This window comes from Chlamydotis macqueenii, chromosome 2 (genome assembly GCF_036417535.1).
Source record: "Chlamydotis macqueenii isolate bChlMac1 chromosome 2, bChlMac1.mat, whole genome shotgun sequence".
Taxonomy (NCBI): Eukaryota; Metazoa; Chordata; class Aves; order Otidiformes; family Otididae; genus Chlamydotis; species Chlamydotis macqueenii.
This window is the reverse complement of record NC_141557.1, coordinates 6,785,231-6,800,909: the sequence shown is the minus strand read 5'-3', so window position 1 is coordinate 6,800,909 and position 15,679 is coordinate 6,785,231. Positions and strand designations below refer to the sequence as shown.

The window sequence follows — 15,679 nt, the reverse complement described above, 5'->3', positions numbered from 1 at the left end:
TGTTTATATGTTTTACTGAAATTTCTAGGATGGCAGTTTGACACCTCAGATTTCTAGACCTAATCCTCCGAATTTTGGTCCTGGTTTTGTCAGTAAGTACAGATTTAATATTTATAGTATGTTGATGTTTCATTCCACAGTTTTCTTTAAAATTAAATTTCCTAAATGGATCTTGACTCTCAAAAATTATTTTTCTTTAAATTGAGTCATTTCATCATTACAATACCAACTAATAAATGGGTGCACAGTAAATGCTATTAACATTTTTCCTCAAAGAAACACCATAAGGAAGGAGAGAAAGAAAACAAACAGAAAATTAACATTATTTGCATTTGTATGAGAATAGTAATCTTGCTAACTGACAGACTGCTATGTCAAAAACCTGATCTTTGGTTGTGTTGTAATGTTCTGAGCTCAGTGAGAACATCATTGATTTTTTTTTTTTTTTAATTTCAGAAGCAAAAAGTTTTGTGCAGCATCATTGTCCTTTTAACAAGTACCAGTAAAAGCTTTCCAGGCATTAGTTAAGCAAGACTGGGTGGGAACCACAATTATTGAAAGCAGAAATACATAGCACTAGTATTTTGTCTTCCTTGCTTCTCATTGCCCTAGATCAAATGTAAATCCTAGTCTCTATGATGAGAAAGATTTATTAGCAGAAATTAAAATTGAGCGTATGTTGGGAGAGGAATACCACATGTAAAAAAGTGTTTCTATCACTGCAAAAACTTTACTTGATACATATGAATAAGAAACAGAAGTAAACACCTTCACCTTTTCCAGAAACTGGAGTAGCGGCACTTAGTATGCAATAAGGAGCTGTTGCAATATCATCTGTATTAATTTCTGGTGAGATTTGACATGGTAGTCAGCAGTGGGCTCGCTCTGGTTGGGGTTGTGGTGGTTCTGAGCACTTGAGAAAATCTGTTTCTCATTTCAGTAGTAGTTACTCTTACCTGGAACTTGTTAATATTGCAGTACTTTCATTTGTGCTTTCCTGTTGCTCCCGTCTGCAGTTACTCTCCATCACTGCCACTCAGTTGTCCCTTCAGGTTATGTGATTAGTTTCGCAGAATTCGTCACTGAAAGAACGGGCACCCCCTGAGACTGTCACTAGCTCTGTGAATTTATTTCATTGAGCCATTAGTCAGTGGCTGTCACTACTGCAGTGGCTGTTAAAGTAGAAGGTGGTAGGGACTGGAGCACGAGGAGGGCATGGTTGTATTGAAACCATACCACTGTGTAGGGATCTTTATTAAACAGACTTTTTTTGTGAGGAAGACCCATAGCATATTCCTGGTTACCCAGCCCAATTGCCACAATGTGATCAGGAGACCAATTATACCATCACCAAACCTTTCTTGCCTTCTGGGCTTAATGCAGGTCAAGTGTTACCAGAAATGATTGGTTTGCTTTGAGAAAAACATCTGAGAGCAGTGGACTGCTCATAGCAAACGAGCATGTCTAACTTGTAAAAAGAGTAATGTCTCAGTTGCGGTCTAAATGAGAGTGCATTTGTGGGGAGGAAGAGGCGCTTGTGCAGAGAACTGACAAAGTTATTTCTACAAATAAATAGCAATAAGAAAGACAATATCTTTCTTTTATTTCATGAATATTTGTGAATGTTTGTAACTAATTTTTTCCTTAGAAGTAATAAAAGAAAATAAATTTTATATGGACAAAACTCTTGTGAAAACACTGGCATTAGTGAGGCCATGTTTCCGTTAAATTTGTGTCCTTACTCCCTAATTTCTTCCCCTCTACATGAGTACTTCCAGAGGTCTTCCATGTGCAGTCTTCTGTGGCAGAGCAAGTTACCACCGGGTTCTGTAGCTGATTTCAAAGCTACGTCTGCTTCTTGGCTTGCAGTTGCGCATTCACTGGCTAGACAGTGGGCTGGCATCTCTTGAAATTAAGAGACTATGCTAAAACTGCTTTCTCTCAATAAATGTAGTAATTTGGATCTCTGTCTCCTTTAGTCAAATCACTCCAAGAGCTTAATATCTCTTGAGATATCAAATCCTCTGTCAGATTTGTCTGAACTTGACCAATGGTTTCTTAAAATAAGGGAGGAATGTGATTGCTAAACTTAATCTCTTAAAAGTAGAATGGGAGTTTACCCCTAGAATGAGGTCATATCATACTTTATTTCCCTTCTCTCTAGATGATTCACAAAGAAAGCAATATGAGGAGTGGCTGCAAGAAACACAACAACTTCTTCAAATGCAACAGAAGTACCTTGAGGAGCAAATTGGAGCACACAGAAAATCAAAAAAGGCACTCTCAGCAAAACAGCGTACAGCCAAGAAAGCTGGCCGTGAGTTCCCAGAAGAAGATGCAGAACAGCTTAAACATGTTACTGAGCAGCAAAGTATGGTCCAAAAGCAGCTAGAACAGGTAATCAGCTGGAATCCAAACTGGTCTCCTTAATACTGAACTGTCATACTGGTATGACTCTTCCCTTTACGTTTTCTAAAAGGTGAATTGAAGTGCTTAAGTAGAGTGGAGCTTATTTAAAGGGAGCCACTCCCTGTGATATTTTGTGTGTCTAGCAGCATTACTCTGAATTGCTGGTGACACATTATGACAAAAAACTGGTTTAGTACTTCAGGAACAGGGGAAATTGCTTGGCAAAATGACTTGCGACAGAGTTCCTGGCACCATGAAACGCGTAAATGAAAGATTCAGAAGAAAGTCTTAGCGTGCATGGCTTTGTTTCATGCTTGAACGAACCTCATAACTCGGTCTTTTCCAGGTGTCCTTTTGTAATCAGAACCTCTCGGTTGCATGCCGGTCAAACGTTACTGTTTGAAAATATCTTTTCATTATATCAGTAGTGTTAGTCTCGTTTTTGATCTGCCTAGTTCCTAGATACTGATCATCAGTGTGTGTTATCTGTTCTTGTATCATGGAATAATATGGGTCAGAGGGATATCTGGAGATCATCCAGTCTACTGATCAAAGCAGAATTAGTTTCATGGTTAAATCAGGTTGCTCAGAACCTTGTCAGTCAAGTTTTGTAAGTCTCCAAGGGTAGAGAGTTCTCAGCCTCTCTGGGCCCCTGTTCCAGTGTGCGACCACTTTCACTGGATTTTGGTTTTCTTTCTTTATGTTCAGTTGGAATTTCATTTGCTGCATCTTGTAACTGATTATGGTAAGTAAGATTAAAGTTAAACCTGTGATAGCTTGGATAATTCTATACTTTGGCCAACAATACTGAATGCTGTGTTCCTCAGGACATTATTTATAAATTACTTGGCATGATTGTCAGGATCAGCTAGACCTGCTGAACATGAAAATGTTTTAGAATTATGCTTTGTTAATATGAGGGCAAAAATTGGCAGCAAGCTGCTTGGAATGAAGTCCTAAGTGATATTTGACCCTCCAGTTCTTGCTCCTGTGTTGCTTCAAGACAAAAATATGCACTGAATGGAATATTAGTTGGCTCGCCTTTTCACCATGTGGAGAAGGGGTGGAGCAGATAAATTATATCTTTTCTTCCCTTTTGTTTTTTTTCCCCTCCCACAATGAATCACAAGTAGAATAAATGCAAAAAAAACCCCAAAACACTTTAACCAGTCTTTATCGTACATACGTCAGTCTAGGCTTACGGTGGAGTTATGTTGAAGTGACTGCTGTTAATCATGACATTGCTGGCAGGTTCATTTAGTACCCTGCAATTAAAGTTCTTTTATTTTTTGTTTTTAAATTTAGGTTTCATATACTGCTGGTGAATGCCCTCCACTGCCCTTCAACCACTGATTTAGACCAGTCATCCACATCCTAAACAGCACTTTGTTATCTACCTAGTAGATAGCTTAAAGTTTTGTTAAAGTATATTTTTAAGGACCTTCTGATTGAAGCAATTCACTCTTTCGAATCTGATCAAATTATTTTTCTATAATCTAGATTCTTCTAGTTTTTGAAAAGGGCAAAGTGTGTGTATATATGTATAGAGAGAGAGAAGAGTTCTCGAATCCCTGTGAATTGTTGGTCCTGGACACCGGCGCAGAGAAACTGGAGCTGATTTTGTGCAACGTGAGCTTATGTCTGCCGGGGTTATTAGCTCAGGCACGGAGCCACACAGACACTACCATATTGTCTCTGCGGCCAGAGCGGTTTAACTGCTTTGGTGTGGCACTGTGCCTGTGCTAATAAGCTCTGCCGTGTTCTCCCCTGTACTGTTAAAATCACCAGGTCGATCTGCACAGGTCGGCTCAGGTCCAGCTGGGTGTAGTCAGCGCTGCTCCTTTGAGATCTCCACTAATTCCAAGTACGGTCACGGGGCTGATCTGCCACTGCAGGGCCTCGGAGGGCGTAGAGGTTTGGGTGCCTCACTGGATGGGCGTACAGAGCCAGCTCACGTTTAGTGCTCTGTACCCACGGAGCACTGGACCATGCAATGTAGATCAGTCCAGTTTGATGGCTTTATGCAGTGGCCCTGGTTGTCTGGCAGTGTCAATGCCCAGCCAGAGCTCATAAATCATCTTGGACCTGAGATTACTGTGTGAATAGCCTTTAGCGTGCATCTGTCCTGCATTCTGGAGTTTGTCCTGTAATATCTCTGTTATCCTGAGCTTTCTGGCTCATCCCTTGCCCCAGATAAGTGCTATCAGACGTTTTAAATTCTGGTATGGACTTTTTCTGTCAGTACAGACAGCAAATGGAAACTGTGGAAGTAATAATTGTAACAAATAGAAGTGAGATAGAGTTTTTCCGTACTATGTGTATTATTAACCGGTGGATTACAAGTCCTTTTATTTTTTAGAGAGTGGTTTAGTTACTTATCTGTTGTGTTTCTGAAATGCTTTTTCTTGTCCGGCTGACACTTTCATTTCCTTCCATTGACTTCTCCTGCTTGCCTTAAAAATAAACTACTGGGCTTAACTTTCAGTGTCCAAGTTGAGTTTATTTTCCTCTTAAAGTTTAAAATTATCAAGCAGCAGTTGCCATTTTCATCTTCTGTGTGATGTTTGAGGATCTACCTGTGAATAAATGGAATCAACCTCACTGTTTCCCTGCAAACTTTTTCTTTTCAATTACATCTTTTAAAAATTCTTGCTGTTTGAAGATCATCCATCTCACAGTTTACTTTTTCCTGTCTGTTCCCAACTGTTGTTATCCTATGCATGGATAATAAGATCTGTAGGACAAGGATCGCTTTTGGTTTAGGTTTGGATATTCTCTAGCACATTGCAGTCTTGGAATGTAGTTAGAACTTTGAGGCACTGTTATTTTTTCTACAATTTTGTGATCAGTAGTATTTCTAATGAACTAATGGCTTTTTAGCCTTAAAGAGGGAGAGAAAATAAGACTGTGCAGAAATTTTTGCCTGAGGTTCATTGTCTACCGAAATTACAATGGTGAATTACATGTGTTATGCTACTTATGTAGTCAGTAAGTGTCAGAGATTAATAATGACTTTTTAAATTTTTAGATTCGAAAGCAGCAGAAAGAGCATGCAGAACTCATAGAGGAATATCGAATCAAGCAGCAGCAGCAGCAGCAGCAGTGTGGAATGGCACCCCATGCGATAATGCCTGGCGTCCAGGCTCAGCCACCAATGGTTCCAGGAGGAACATCACCAGCAATGAATCAGCAAAACTTCCCCATGGTGGCACAACAGCTCCAGCATCAGCAACATACAGTGGTAATCCCTGGGCAACCCAACCCAACCAGAATGCCAAATTTATCTGGATGGCAGTCTGCAAATGCCCCTGCAAGTCATATGTCAATGAATCCAGCAAGGATGCAGCCTCCAATGACACCGTTGCCGATTACTCCTGCTACACCAGCTCCTGTGCCTGGTCCAAATGCAAATGCACAGTCAGGGCCACCACCAAGGGTGGAGTTTGAGGACAATAACCCTTTCAGTGAAAGTTTTCAAGAGCGGGAAAGAAAGGAACGTTTACGAGAGCAGCAGGAACGGCAACGCATTCAGCTTATGCAGGAGGTAGATCGACAGAGGGCTTTGCAGCAGAGAATGGAGCTAGAACAGCACAGTATGATAGGGTCTGAGTTAAATAACAGAACATCCTTATCTCAGATACCTTTCTTTAATTCTGATCTACCTTGTGATTTCATACAAACTCCGCGACCTCTTCAGCAGTCTCCACAGCATCAGCAGCAACAAATGGGGCAAATTCTGCCACAGGGTTCTGTGACCTCGCCTCCTGCCACAAATTTTATGCAAAGCAGCGAGCGAAGGCCAGTGGGACCCACAACGTTTGGACCTGATGCATCTGCTGTTCCAGGTGGTGCCCCTAATTTCCATAATGTAAAACAAACTCACGGGAATCTCCCTGGGGCTACCTTTACGCAGAACCAAGTCAGGCCTTCATTTGCTTCTGCTGTACCTTCATCTACGGTACTCAGTAGCGGTGCCCCATGTGGCTCGGACACTAGCATGCCCCAGGCAGCAAACTTCCCCGGATCAAGCCAGTCTCTCATCCAGCTGTATTCTGACATCATCCCAGAAGAGAAAGGAAAAAAGAAAAGGACACGAAAAAAGAAAAAGGACGATGATGCCGAGTCAATAAAAGCCCCGTCAACTCCGCATTCGGATATAACTGCACCATCAACTCCAACCGTTTCTGATTCTACCTCCACCCCCACAGTGAACACCCCCAATGAACTTCCACGTCATCAGGATGAACAAGAGTCAGTGGAGTCAACGGGCCCATCAACATCAAACGCAGGAGAGAGCCAGACCTCTCCAGAGCTGGAGTGTAAGCTCCCTGGTAGCAGTTTGCCACAGAAGCAGCCGAGTGTAAGTACAGAGACTGAAAAGGCTAAAACAGATACCCTTACCAGCGCTGAAGAAGTTAAACTAGAAAAGGCAGAAACTGATCAATGCTCAGGTCAAGCTGAGCCTAAACCAGAGAATCCAAGCAGCAGTATTAAGGTGGAGGAAGAGAAGGTCACATCGCAGCCTGCCTCTTCAGCTCAGAGTCCAGCACAACCAGCGAGCATTCCAGCAGCGAAAGGGGAGTCAGGGAACGAATTGCTGAAACACCTGCTTAAAAATAAGAAGTCCTCATCTCTTCTAAATCAGAAATCGGAGAACAGCTGCCGAACAGAAGAGGAGACTTCTGGGGATAAGAAGTTAACAGAGAAGCAGAGTCCAGCTGAAGGACTGGTGAGCCTCTTACTGGTTTTGTTATACAGTTGGCATCAACAGTCAAAGGCTAGTTTGTGCCTTTACCTCAGGCGTTTGTGGTGGGGGGATAACCTACCTGCACAAGGGTGGAATAAACAGCTTTAAGGAATTCTTACCTCTCTTCCTGCCTTTTCTCCATGTGTAACTCATCTGTGTTAGAAAAAGAACAAGTTCTAGTGTGACTTTGTGAATCAGTGTATTCAGAAATTCTTAAAATGCAAAAAATAGTTTTTCTGTAGATAATCATCTTTAAAAAATGCTACTTCAGAATATTTACCAAGATTATGGCAAGATTTTACAGTATGACTTAGTTACGTGGTAGTATGTTTCTGTACGGTGTATGGTGTGTCTGTATGCTGCTTCCTCCGGTGTCTCCACCTCAGTCATGTCTAGGATGACCTGTGCGCCTTTGCAGAGCTGTGGGGCTGGGCTTCACACTCCTTGAGATGCACCCTTTGGATTGTTCTGTGAATGAACCAAGTCCATGCTCGTTTTTTGGCTGTGAAAATCATATATTGTTTCTAATTTTAGTAGAAACTGTGCTGTAGGATTTTTGCCGGAAGTGTGAAATTGTTAAATCTGGAAAAAAATGATGCATTTGTGTTGCAGAATATTTCTCAGATTAATTTTACTGTAATGGAAGAAAGCAGTAATTCCTGATATTTATGGCATTATGTAATTTAATAATTTATAAGGTTCTTAAAAACAGACCTAAAGAAGATTGCTTTTTGTGGAGGTAGGATCCACTTTACACTTTGATTTGTTCATTGCTTTACTGTAATTTTTAATCTCTACTCAGTTTTCTTTTCTGACTGCCTAAACTCTAAATGCATCCTTGAAACAAAATTTAAACACATTCAAAATGAATGAAAACTGATAAAAATAAAGGTAACTATGAGCAGCAGGTGACTTAGGTAAGTGTTAAAGATCCACAGTTAAAACATATATGATGGGAAGGGTGGTGAGAGTACTTGCGTTAGGGCTCGTGGAGAGCTGTTTAAAATAATAATTGATAAAAAGAAATTGGGCTTTCTCTTGGCTTACCACTGTTTGTTGAATTACCAAATCCCATTCTGATTGCTTTGCACAACTATCCTTTTATGTGAAGAATGGCTTTGCAAATTCCCATTGAAAGTATTTAAGCAAATGCTACAACGCAGAAGTGTTTCACAATACTGGTTTGTTTCTAACCTCAAAATACATTGGTATTACATTAACTTCCAAGCCTTTTTGCTGTAACCAACCTTTCATTGTGCCCTTGTGAAAAAAATCTAAGGTTGCATTTATTTTAAGGGGGTATTCAAAAGAAAATGTTTCTGGTCTGTGAGTTTGTGATCATGTTTTCAGATGTCAGTGGTGTTAACGGTAAGTCATAGTTCTCTGTGTAGGGATAGTGCTGCAGTTACAGTTGCCAGTGAGACACGAAGTAAACCATAAAATACAGTTTGTTATCGATGAGATTTATTATACTGTGCGTGTTCTTTTAGATTATCATGCCATAAATTTGAACAAACTGTGTATTAAAATGTCAAAAATTCTGCTTCCCTTTCTTATACCAGCAAACTGCAGGAAACCAGATGCAAGGTGCATTTGGGTGTAGTAACAGCCAGCTTCAAAGAACAGATGTAGGACCTGAAACCAAGAAACAGAGGAATAAGCGAACTCAGAGGACAGGAGAGAAGGCAGCTCCGCGGTCCAAGAAAAGGAAAAAAGAGGAAGAAGAAAAGCAAGCTATTTATCCTAACGCTGATACGTTCATCCAGTTAAAACAGGTAGGTGTACAGAGGGTGGATACTGTATCAAGACGACACTTGAAAGAGTGAACTTCACATGATGGAAATGAAGTCAGTCATTAAGTTGAATTGTGAGCACAGGGTGGAGGAAATGAGAACTTCCACAAAACTAGAAAATTTAAAGTTTTGGGTTTATTTCAATTTGGACTATCTACTGACATGGAAGGCATTTGGTAGTCTCAAAGCTGTGGCGTTTCTGTCAGCTACGGCAGCCTCTGTGGCTGAACTGGCAGGGAGCTGGAGCTGCAATTCTGATGGAGAGGGGACCACCTTCCTTAACAAACAGAGTCCTGTGTTTGCCACAGTTTTCTGGTAGTGGGTAAACTCTGATTTATTTTTTTAATTTTTTTTTTTGTTGTTAATTGGAAACACTCTGCTGATGTTTGGAGATCTACAATGCTTCTATGTTATAGCTAAATTAAATTCTACCTTTTTTCTTTTAATATAGCAACTTTCTCTTCTGCCTTTGATGGAACCAGTAATTGGAGTGAGCTTTGCACACTTTCTTCCCTATGGCAGTGGCCAGCTAAATGGTGGAAATCGACTTGTAGGAAGTTTTGGTAGTGCTACTCTTGACGGGGCTTCAGATTACTACTCCCAGCTCATTTACAAGGTGCAGTTTTAATCTGGTTTTCCTTTGTGTGCTCTGTGTGGGAAAAGAAGTTAGCGACATCACTGCTGCTAGTTGGTTAGAGTTCCTGCCTTTTATACAACCAGAAAATAATTTTCTGTTGCTAGACTAGATAGACAGTGCAGTGGAGAAACAGTCACCATTGATTTACTCTCTGAAAGCTGAAACTGTGTTGTGAACTAATTAAAAACTACAAGTATTCCTTTTACAAATGGGTGCCGAATAGTGAAAACTGTAATTACAGTTTTATGGAGCAGAAAAGGCTGAATTCTCAGTACTGTGCAAAGTCATTGAAAGCATTAAAACCATTCTTAACATGAATTAAATTGGAAGAAGACTTTCTTCATTTGTCCACTAAACCCTAACTAAGAACCTGAGAACTCTGAACAAAACAGACTGTTTGTTGATGAGGTAATAAAACACGGAATTTAAAACTCAGTCTCTGAGATCAGAGTGGCAGTATTGGGAAAGCAGCAAGGTAACGAACGGACAGAAACGAATTTGCTGCTTGGCTAACCTAATATAAAAACTTTAGTAACTTACTAAAAACCGGTGGTGTTTACTCCAGCCTTGCATGGCATGAAAGCTGAGAATGTGACCTAGCAGAAATAGTTGCTGTGGTCAAAAGGGAATAATCAGTATGATTTTTGTAGGCATGGCTGCACCAGGAGCAGATACTGAAGTTCTCATTTAATTTTGTTTAAAATTAAAGCAAAGCATTGTGTATTTTGCAGTAGATACTTCTGTGTGTTTGGTCATACACTTGAGAATTAACTATTGCTGCTTATCAGTGCTACCTCTGGGTGTAAAATTATGTGAGTGGGTTACATTATAGAGTCTAGGACAAGGCACATTTCCACTCTGTGTCCATGACTGATTTACGGTTCTTTAATCTCATGCAGCAGAACAATCTGAGCAATCCTCCAACACCCCCAGCCTCTCTTCCTCCCACACCGCCTCCGGTGGCATGCCAGAAGTTGGTAAATGGCTTCGCAACCACTGAGGAACTTGCTGGCAAGGCTGGTGTGTTGGGAGGTCATGATGGTAAGACTAATACATACTGTTTCTGTAATAAACGAGTCAAGTTTGTAGCAAATTTCAAAATAGATAACTGGGATGCTTTTCAGTTGCTATAGTCTTCTTTTATAAAAACAGGATGCCTAGACTCTTACAGGTTGTACTCATTATTCTCTAGCTTTCGTTTACACCACTATGATGTCAAATGATAGCCTTTTGAAAAGATGTTGAGAGCTAGAAGCACTCTTAAGAAATGAAAAGGAAAACTTGAAAATAATTTTTTAATGTCCAGTACAAGTGACTGAACAGTTAGTTGAGTGAGCTCGAAAGCACTCTACCCGAAATGCATCCTCAGGGGGCTTTGTGTCTAGTCAGTATGTGTTTTCTGATGCTTGTAATTTGGTCAATTAAAATTAGTTTCTGTTAAACAAAACTTTATACTACCTCTTCATAAGGACTGTTCAGTGATTAAAATCCTTTTTCCCCACTCATTTTCCTTTGTTGTTACAAAGTTGTTGGTTTTTTTTCTTTTTTTTAAGTAAAACAAAAAATCCTCTCGTACTGGCAGAAGGCACACTCAAAAGCCTTTTGAGCCCTTTTTGCTCAAAATTTGCAGGTTTTGTAAACATGGAAATTAGTCATGAACAGTCAGAAATTTTGAAGTGGATGAGAGTGGTATTACCATCTGCTGTCATGCCTTGGTCGTGTCAGGGAGCCACCAGTACCCGGTTACACAGAATGTACACTGATGGAAGAGCTGTACAGACATCTCACTGTGCTGTGTGTTTCTGGTTTTAGTTACCAAAGCTCTGGGACCAAAGCAGTTCCAGTTGCCTTTCAGACCACAAGATGATTTATTAGCAAGAGCAATGGCTCAGGGCCCTAAAACTGTGGATGTTCCTGCTTCACTTCCAACACCACCTCACAACAATCAGGAGGAGTTAAGGTAGGTTTTCCTTGACATCTTCAAAAGCATATTTGGAGCAGATTCTGTGATCTTTTAGTAGGAGATGAGACTGTGGAGGTGTGAAGAAACGAAATCCATTGTACACAGCCACAGAGTGCAGAGAACGTAATAGGATAATTTGCCCTGGTTAACTCTCAGCATTCCACGTGTATTTCACCAGCATGGTGAAATAAGTGACTTCTGCCATTGCTAGACCCTGGATTATGTTAAATTATTAAGAATTAATTAACTTGCTCTCTACAAAGTGGAAGAAAACTATACAAATTGGTATTTTTCCTGGAGCAGCATGGTGCTGTTGCACCATGACTGTACCAGACAGCAGTACTGTGCAGGAGTCAGGCTGAAAACTCCCCTGCTCTGCTCAGTTTCTGTTACCATGTGAGAAATGCTTGCTGAATGTGAGTCTCGCCACAAAGATCTTCTCTTTTACCTCCCTTTCACTTGCCTAACCAAAAGTTGAGTGTCTTTCAAGCACTGAAGCCTGTGCATCGATGAGGGGGGATGTTAATGCCTCTGGTTTTCTTCATGTATCTTTCCCAAGAAACCACTGTGTGCAATGGAGTATGAGATACCCAGGAGCATTGACCTACCATATAATTGTGTTCCATGACTGGTAGCAAGAAGCAAGTTCATTTTAGCTCCCTGTCATGGTTTTAACTTTGGCTTACCGAAGGTTTTTAGACCATTTCCACACCAGGCATTTTGGTTTTTGTTCCAGGGTTCAAGATCACTGTGAGGACAGGGACACTCCTGACAGCTTTGTTCCTTCTTCCTCTCCTGAAAGTGTGGTGGGAATGGAAATAAGTAGGTATCCAGACTTGTCAGTCGTAAAGGAGGAGAACCCAGAACCTGTACCATCTCCCATCATTCCCATCCTACCTAGCAGTACTGGAAAAGGTGAGACTGCAGCAGAGCGAACAGTTAGAACTAGGAGGTTTTTTGCATTCACATGTGTGTAGGATTAACCTGGTGTATTTCGTTTTATTTTCAGGTTCAGAAGCCAAAAGGAATTACATAAAATCAGAACCCGGTGCAGGAGCGTTACCTGGTTCTGGCTTCTTTGCCTCTCAGCTTGGACCATCCCAGAATGGTCCTAAATCTGGCCTTATATCTGTAGCAATTACTTTGCATCCCACAGCTGCTGAGGTAAAAGAAATAAGCTTGTGTTACATACGTAAAATACAACAGCAGTCAATATATTGTATGTGTGGTGATTCTGAAGGGGTTAGAGCACAGTACAATAAAGCAGCTGTTGTAATCTTGTAATAATTTATAGTATTGCTGTCTTACTGCCTGTCTGATGAGAACAAAGGTATGTTCATATTATTGTCTTTAGAACATCAGTGGTGTTGTAGCGGCATTCTCCAACCTGCTCCACGTCAGAATTCCCAACAGTTACGAGGTTAGTAACGCTCCAGACGTCCCGTCCTCCGTGGCGGCTGCCGGCGGTCACAGAGCAAACCCATCTGTGGAGTACAGGCAGCACTTGCTGCTGCAGGGGCCTCAGGCGGGAGCCATGGGACCTGCCAGGATCGTAGGGTCTTACGGCCTGAAGCAACCTAATGTGCCGTTTCCTGCAAACAGCAATGGTGAGTGGGTTCTTCCAAGTTTGTAGTGCCACAATGTTAACTGATGAGTTGCTATTAATGCATTTCAGCCTCATTAATTCATGCTCTAGAATTAAATAATTGATTCTTGTTCTAAGTAATACTTTTCTCTTTTTACATGATCAGTACATGTGAACCTGCTCCTGATGTTAACCATAACTTAACAGGTCTGATGCATCGCAGATTTCTGTTATCTGTGTCACTGTCAGTGAGGTGTTTCTTCCAGTACTTCCCAACATTATTGTATTTCCTTTGTCCAGTCTGATATTAAATCCGTCATTCAGAAAGATTGTTTATGTGCTGGAAAAATTGACGCAGTTGTTTAAGCACGTATCCCTGTGTTGGTTTTGTTATTAATTTCTTATACAAGAATGTATTTTTGCCTTGTTGTTCACGCAGTTGGTTTTGGTCTGGATTAAACAATTTCCCCCTCAGGACGCAGTTTAAAGCTTGCCTTTCATGTCCTACCCAGGAGGATGCTGCTACTCTAGACCGCTGAAGAATACTGTGCCTTCTCATAAATCTGATTTCATCTGATACAGCTTCTCACACACTTAACCTGTTTCCTAGGCCTAGCTGGCTATAAGGATCACAGCCAGAATACTGCAGAAGGCTCAGCCTTGAGACCTCGATGGTGCTCTCACTGCAAAGTTGTGGTTCTTGGCAGCGGTGTGCGGAAGTCCTTCAAAGACCTGCCTTTCCCTAAACAGGTACTGCAGTGGAAGCACGGTTTCTTGCGTGTAATGGTCAATGAGCAAACAAAAGCAACACATGCTACCACTTGTCATGCCAACTGGTACCGCTTCCAGGTTTCTTTGTAGTTTCTTGTCTGTGTTTTCTAATTCAGGATGGGACATTCAAGCACATTTGTAGGACAAATAAGAAATGTCAAAGTTGTTACTTACATAAAATGGATTTTGGTAAATATCAGTAAATATGGCAGCTTCCTAAATTCTACTAACCACCTCCCATTACTTCAGGGACCTTAATTCAAAAGGAGCCTGTTTGTCAGGCAGCGCCACATTGCCTGTCAGAAAGCACTAGAAGAGCAAGAACACTTACCCTGGTTTGGAGCAGGAATCAGATTTCGGTCTCGGTGTCTTGCATTTTACTTTGTTTCTCGTGTAAATGATATCCCAGGCTGCTCCTGACAGCCCTGCACAAATAGAGTACGTGCCCTGGGAGCTGTCGCTTATTAAAACAGCGCCGTACCTCTTTGTTTGAATGAGATGGAGATAATTAAACAACAAAGGTAGACAGTCAGAATTTATATACAAAAGTAATGGGTTGATGTAGTCAGAAAAGCACTGAGTTCCCAGTAATGTCTTGCAGATGGATCAGGAGATGAAACAGTGTGATCTGCCTTTGATTAGGCTGAAATGAGAGGTTCTTTTGTCATCGAAGAGAAAAGAAAATGGATTTTACTTTGCAAATGTGCCTATGGAGCAGATGGGTGCATGGTATAGAATGTTTTATTTTGATTGTTAAACTTCTGTTAAAGGCAAGAAATGCCAGAGTACAAGGTTGTAGGTGGTGCTAACATGAGATCTGCCAAATAATCCAGTATTTATATCACAGTATGGCTCATGATTTCACAAATGTCCTGCAAATATTTTCCAGCCAGATTGGAAGCTTTGTTTCATTACAGATATTATATGAGGAATGGTATTAAAATGCATTTCTGATAACCTTCCGTGTTTGATTCCCAGGATTCCCAGGAAGGCCCCGATAAAATGAAGGACATTGTATTCTGTAGCAACAACTGCTTTGTTCTTTATTCAGCAGCTGTGCAAGCAAAAACCTCAGAGAATAAAGTAAGTATGCAATGCTGGTAGACCCTAGTGAGCAGGAATTTCTGCAGCTCTTTTTTGAAGAACAGAAATGGCAGGGGGAAGAGGTGGGAGTTTGCACTTTGCTTTAAAGGTTTAGAAATGAATTGTTCTGTATTTGGATGTTGAGATTCAGAACCAGCAGCATGAAGTAAAATTCATATTTGCAGAACTTTCTGTCTGAGATGCATGGCACCTTTTGCTGTCCTCACAGGCTTTGAAGATGCAGTCTCAAAAAAGTGGTCATTTAACTTCTCTGGGCAGTGTATGAAACCATGCGTACATCTGTAAGGGCTATTTTTTGCACTGGGATTTGGCTTGTACAGTAAAAAAACCTGACAACTGTGAAATAATAACAGCACGTTTGCAAAAAGACTTTTATTTGTTCAGTGTAACTGTAAAGATTATCTTATTCTGTTACTTTATTTGGGCAAAGTTACCATTTACAGCATTAACTACCAAAACATTAAAGAGCCGGCTGACTGACAGTGATGAGGAAAATGACTTCATAATTATTGGAGAATGATATTTTAAGAAACTTGTTCAACTGAAAGTGGAATTAGCCAGAGATTTTTCTCAGGTGATCCTGAATAGTATGCTGTCTTTCTCTACCTCCAGAAACTGTGAGGGGAGTGTGACACCGTGACGACTCAGCGCTTCTGCACAGGGCGTTGTT

At 40.9% G+C, this 15,679-nt stretch overlaps 1 protein-coding gene across 11 annotated transcripts in view; it reads left to right on the top strand.

Annotated features, from left to right (window-relative positions):
- The window catches only part of KMT2C (lysine methyltransferase 2C), a 197,257-nt gene that overhangs the window by 172,916 nt on the left and 8,662 nt on the right, over nucleotides 1-15,679 (top strand). For 9 of the 11 annotated variants that reach the window (XM_086741820.1, XM_086741826.1, XM_086741825.1 and 6 more), the window contains 12 exons: nucleotides 29-92; nucleotides 2,165-2,397; nucleotides 5,438-7,138; nucleotides 8,719-8,931; nucleotides 9,401-9,565; nucleotides 10,486-10,627; nucleotides 11,399-11,546; nucleotides 12,286-12,464; nucleotides 12,559-12,713; nucleotides 12,904-13,156; nucleotides 13,745-13,884; nucleotides 14,884-14,988. In XM_086741820.1, coding sequence (XP_086597946.1) covers nucleotides 29-92; nucleotides 2,165-2,397; nucleotides 5,438-7,138; nucleotides 8,719-8,931; nucleotides 9,401-9,565; nucleotides 10,486-10,627; nucleotides 11,399-11,546; nucleotides 12,286-12,464; nucleotides 12,559-12,713; nucleotides 12,904-13,156; nucleotides 13,745-13,884; nucleotides 14,884-14,988 — 3,498 coding nt within the window. The remainder of the gene's footprint in view (nucleotides 1-28; nucleotides 93-2,164; nucleotides 2,398-5,437; nucleotides 7,139-8,718; nucleotides 8,932-9,400; nucleotides 9,566-10,485; nucleotides 10,628-11,398; nucleotides 11,547-12,285; nucleotides 12,465-12,558; nucleotides 12,714-12,903; nucleotides 13,157-13,744; nucleotides 13,885-14,883; nucleotides 14,989-15,679) is intronic. The other 2 variants (XM_086741818.1, XM_086741822.1) reach the window with 2 other exon arrangements.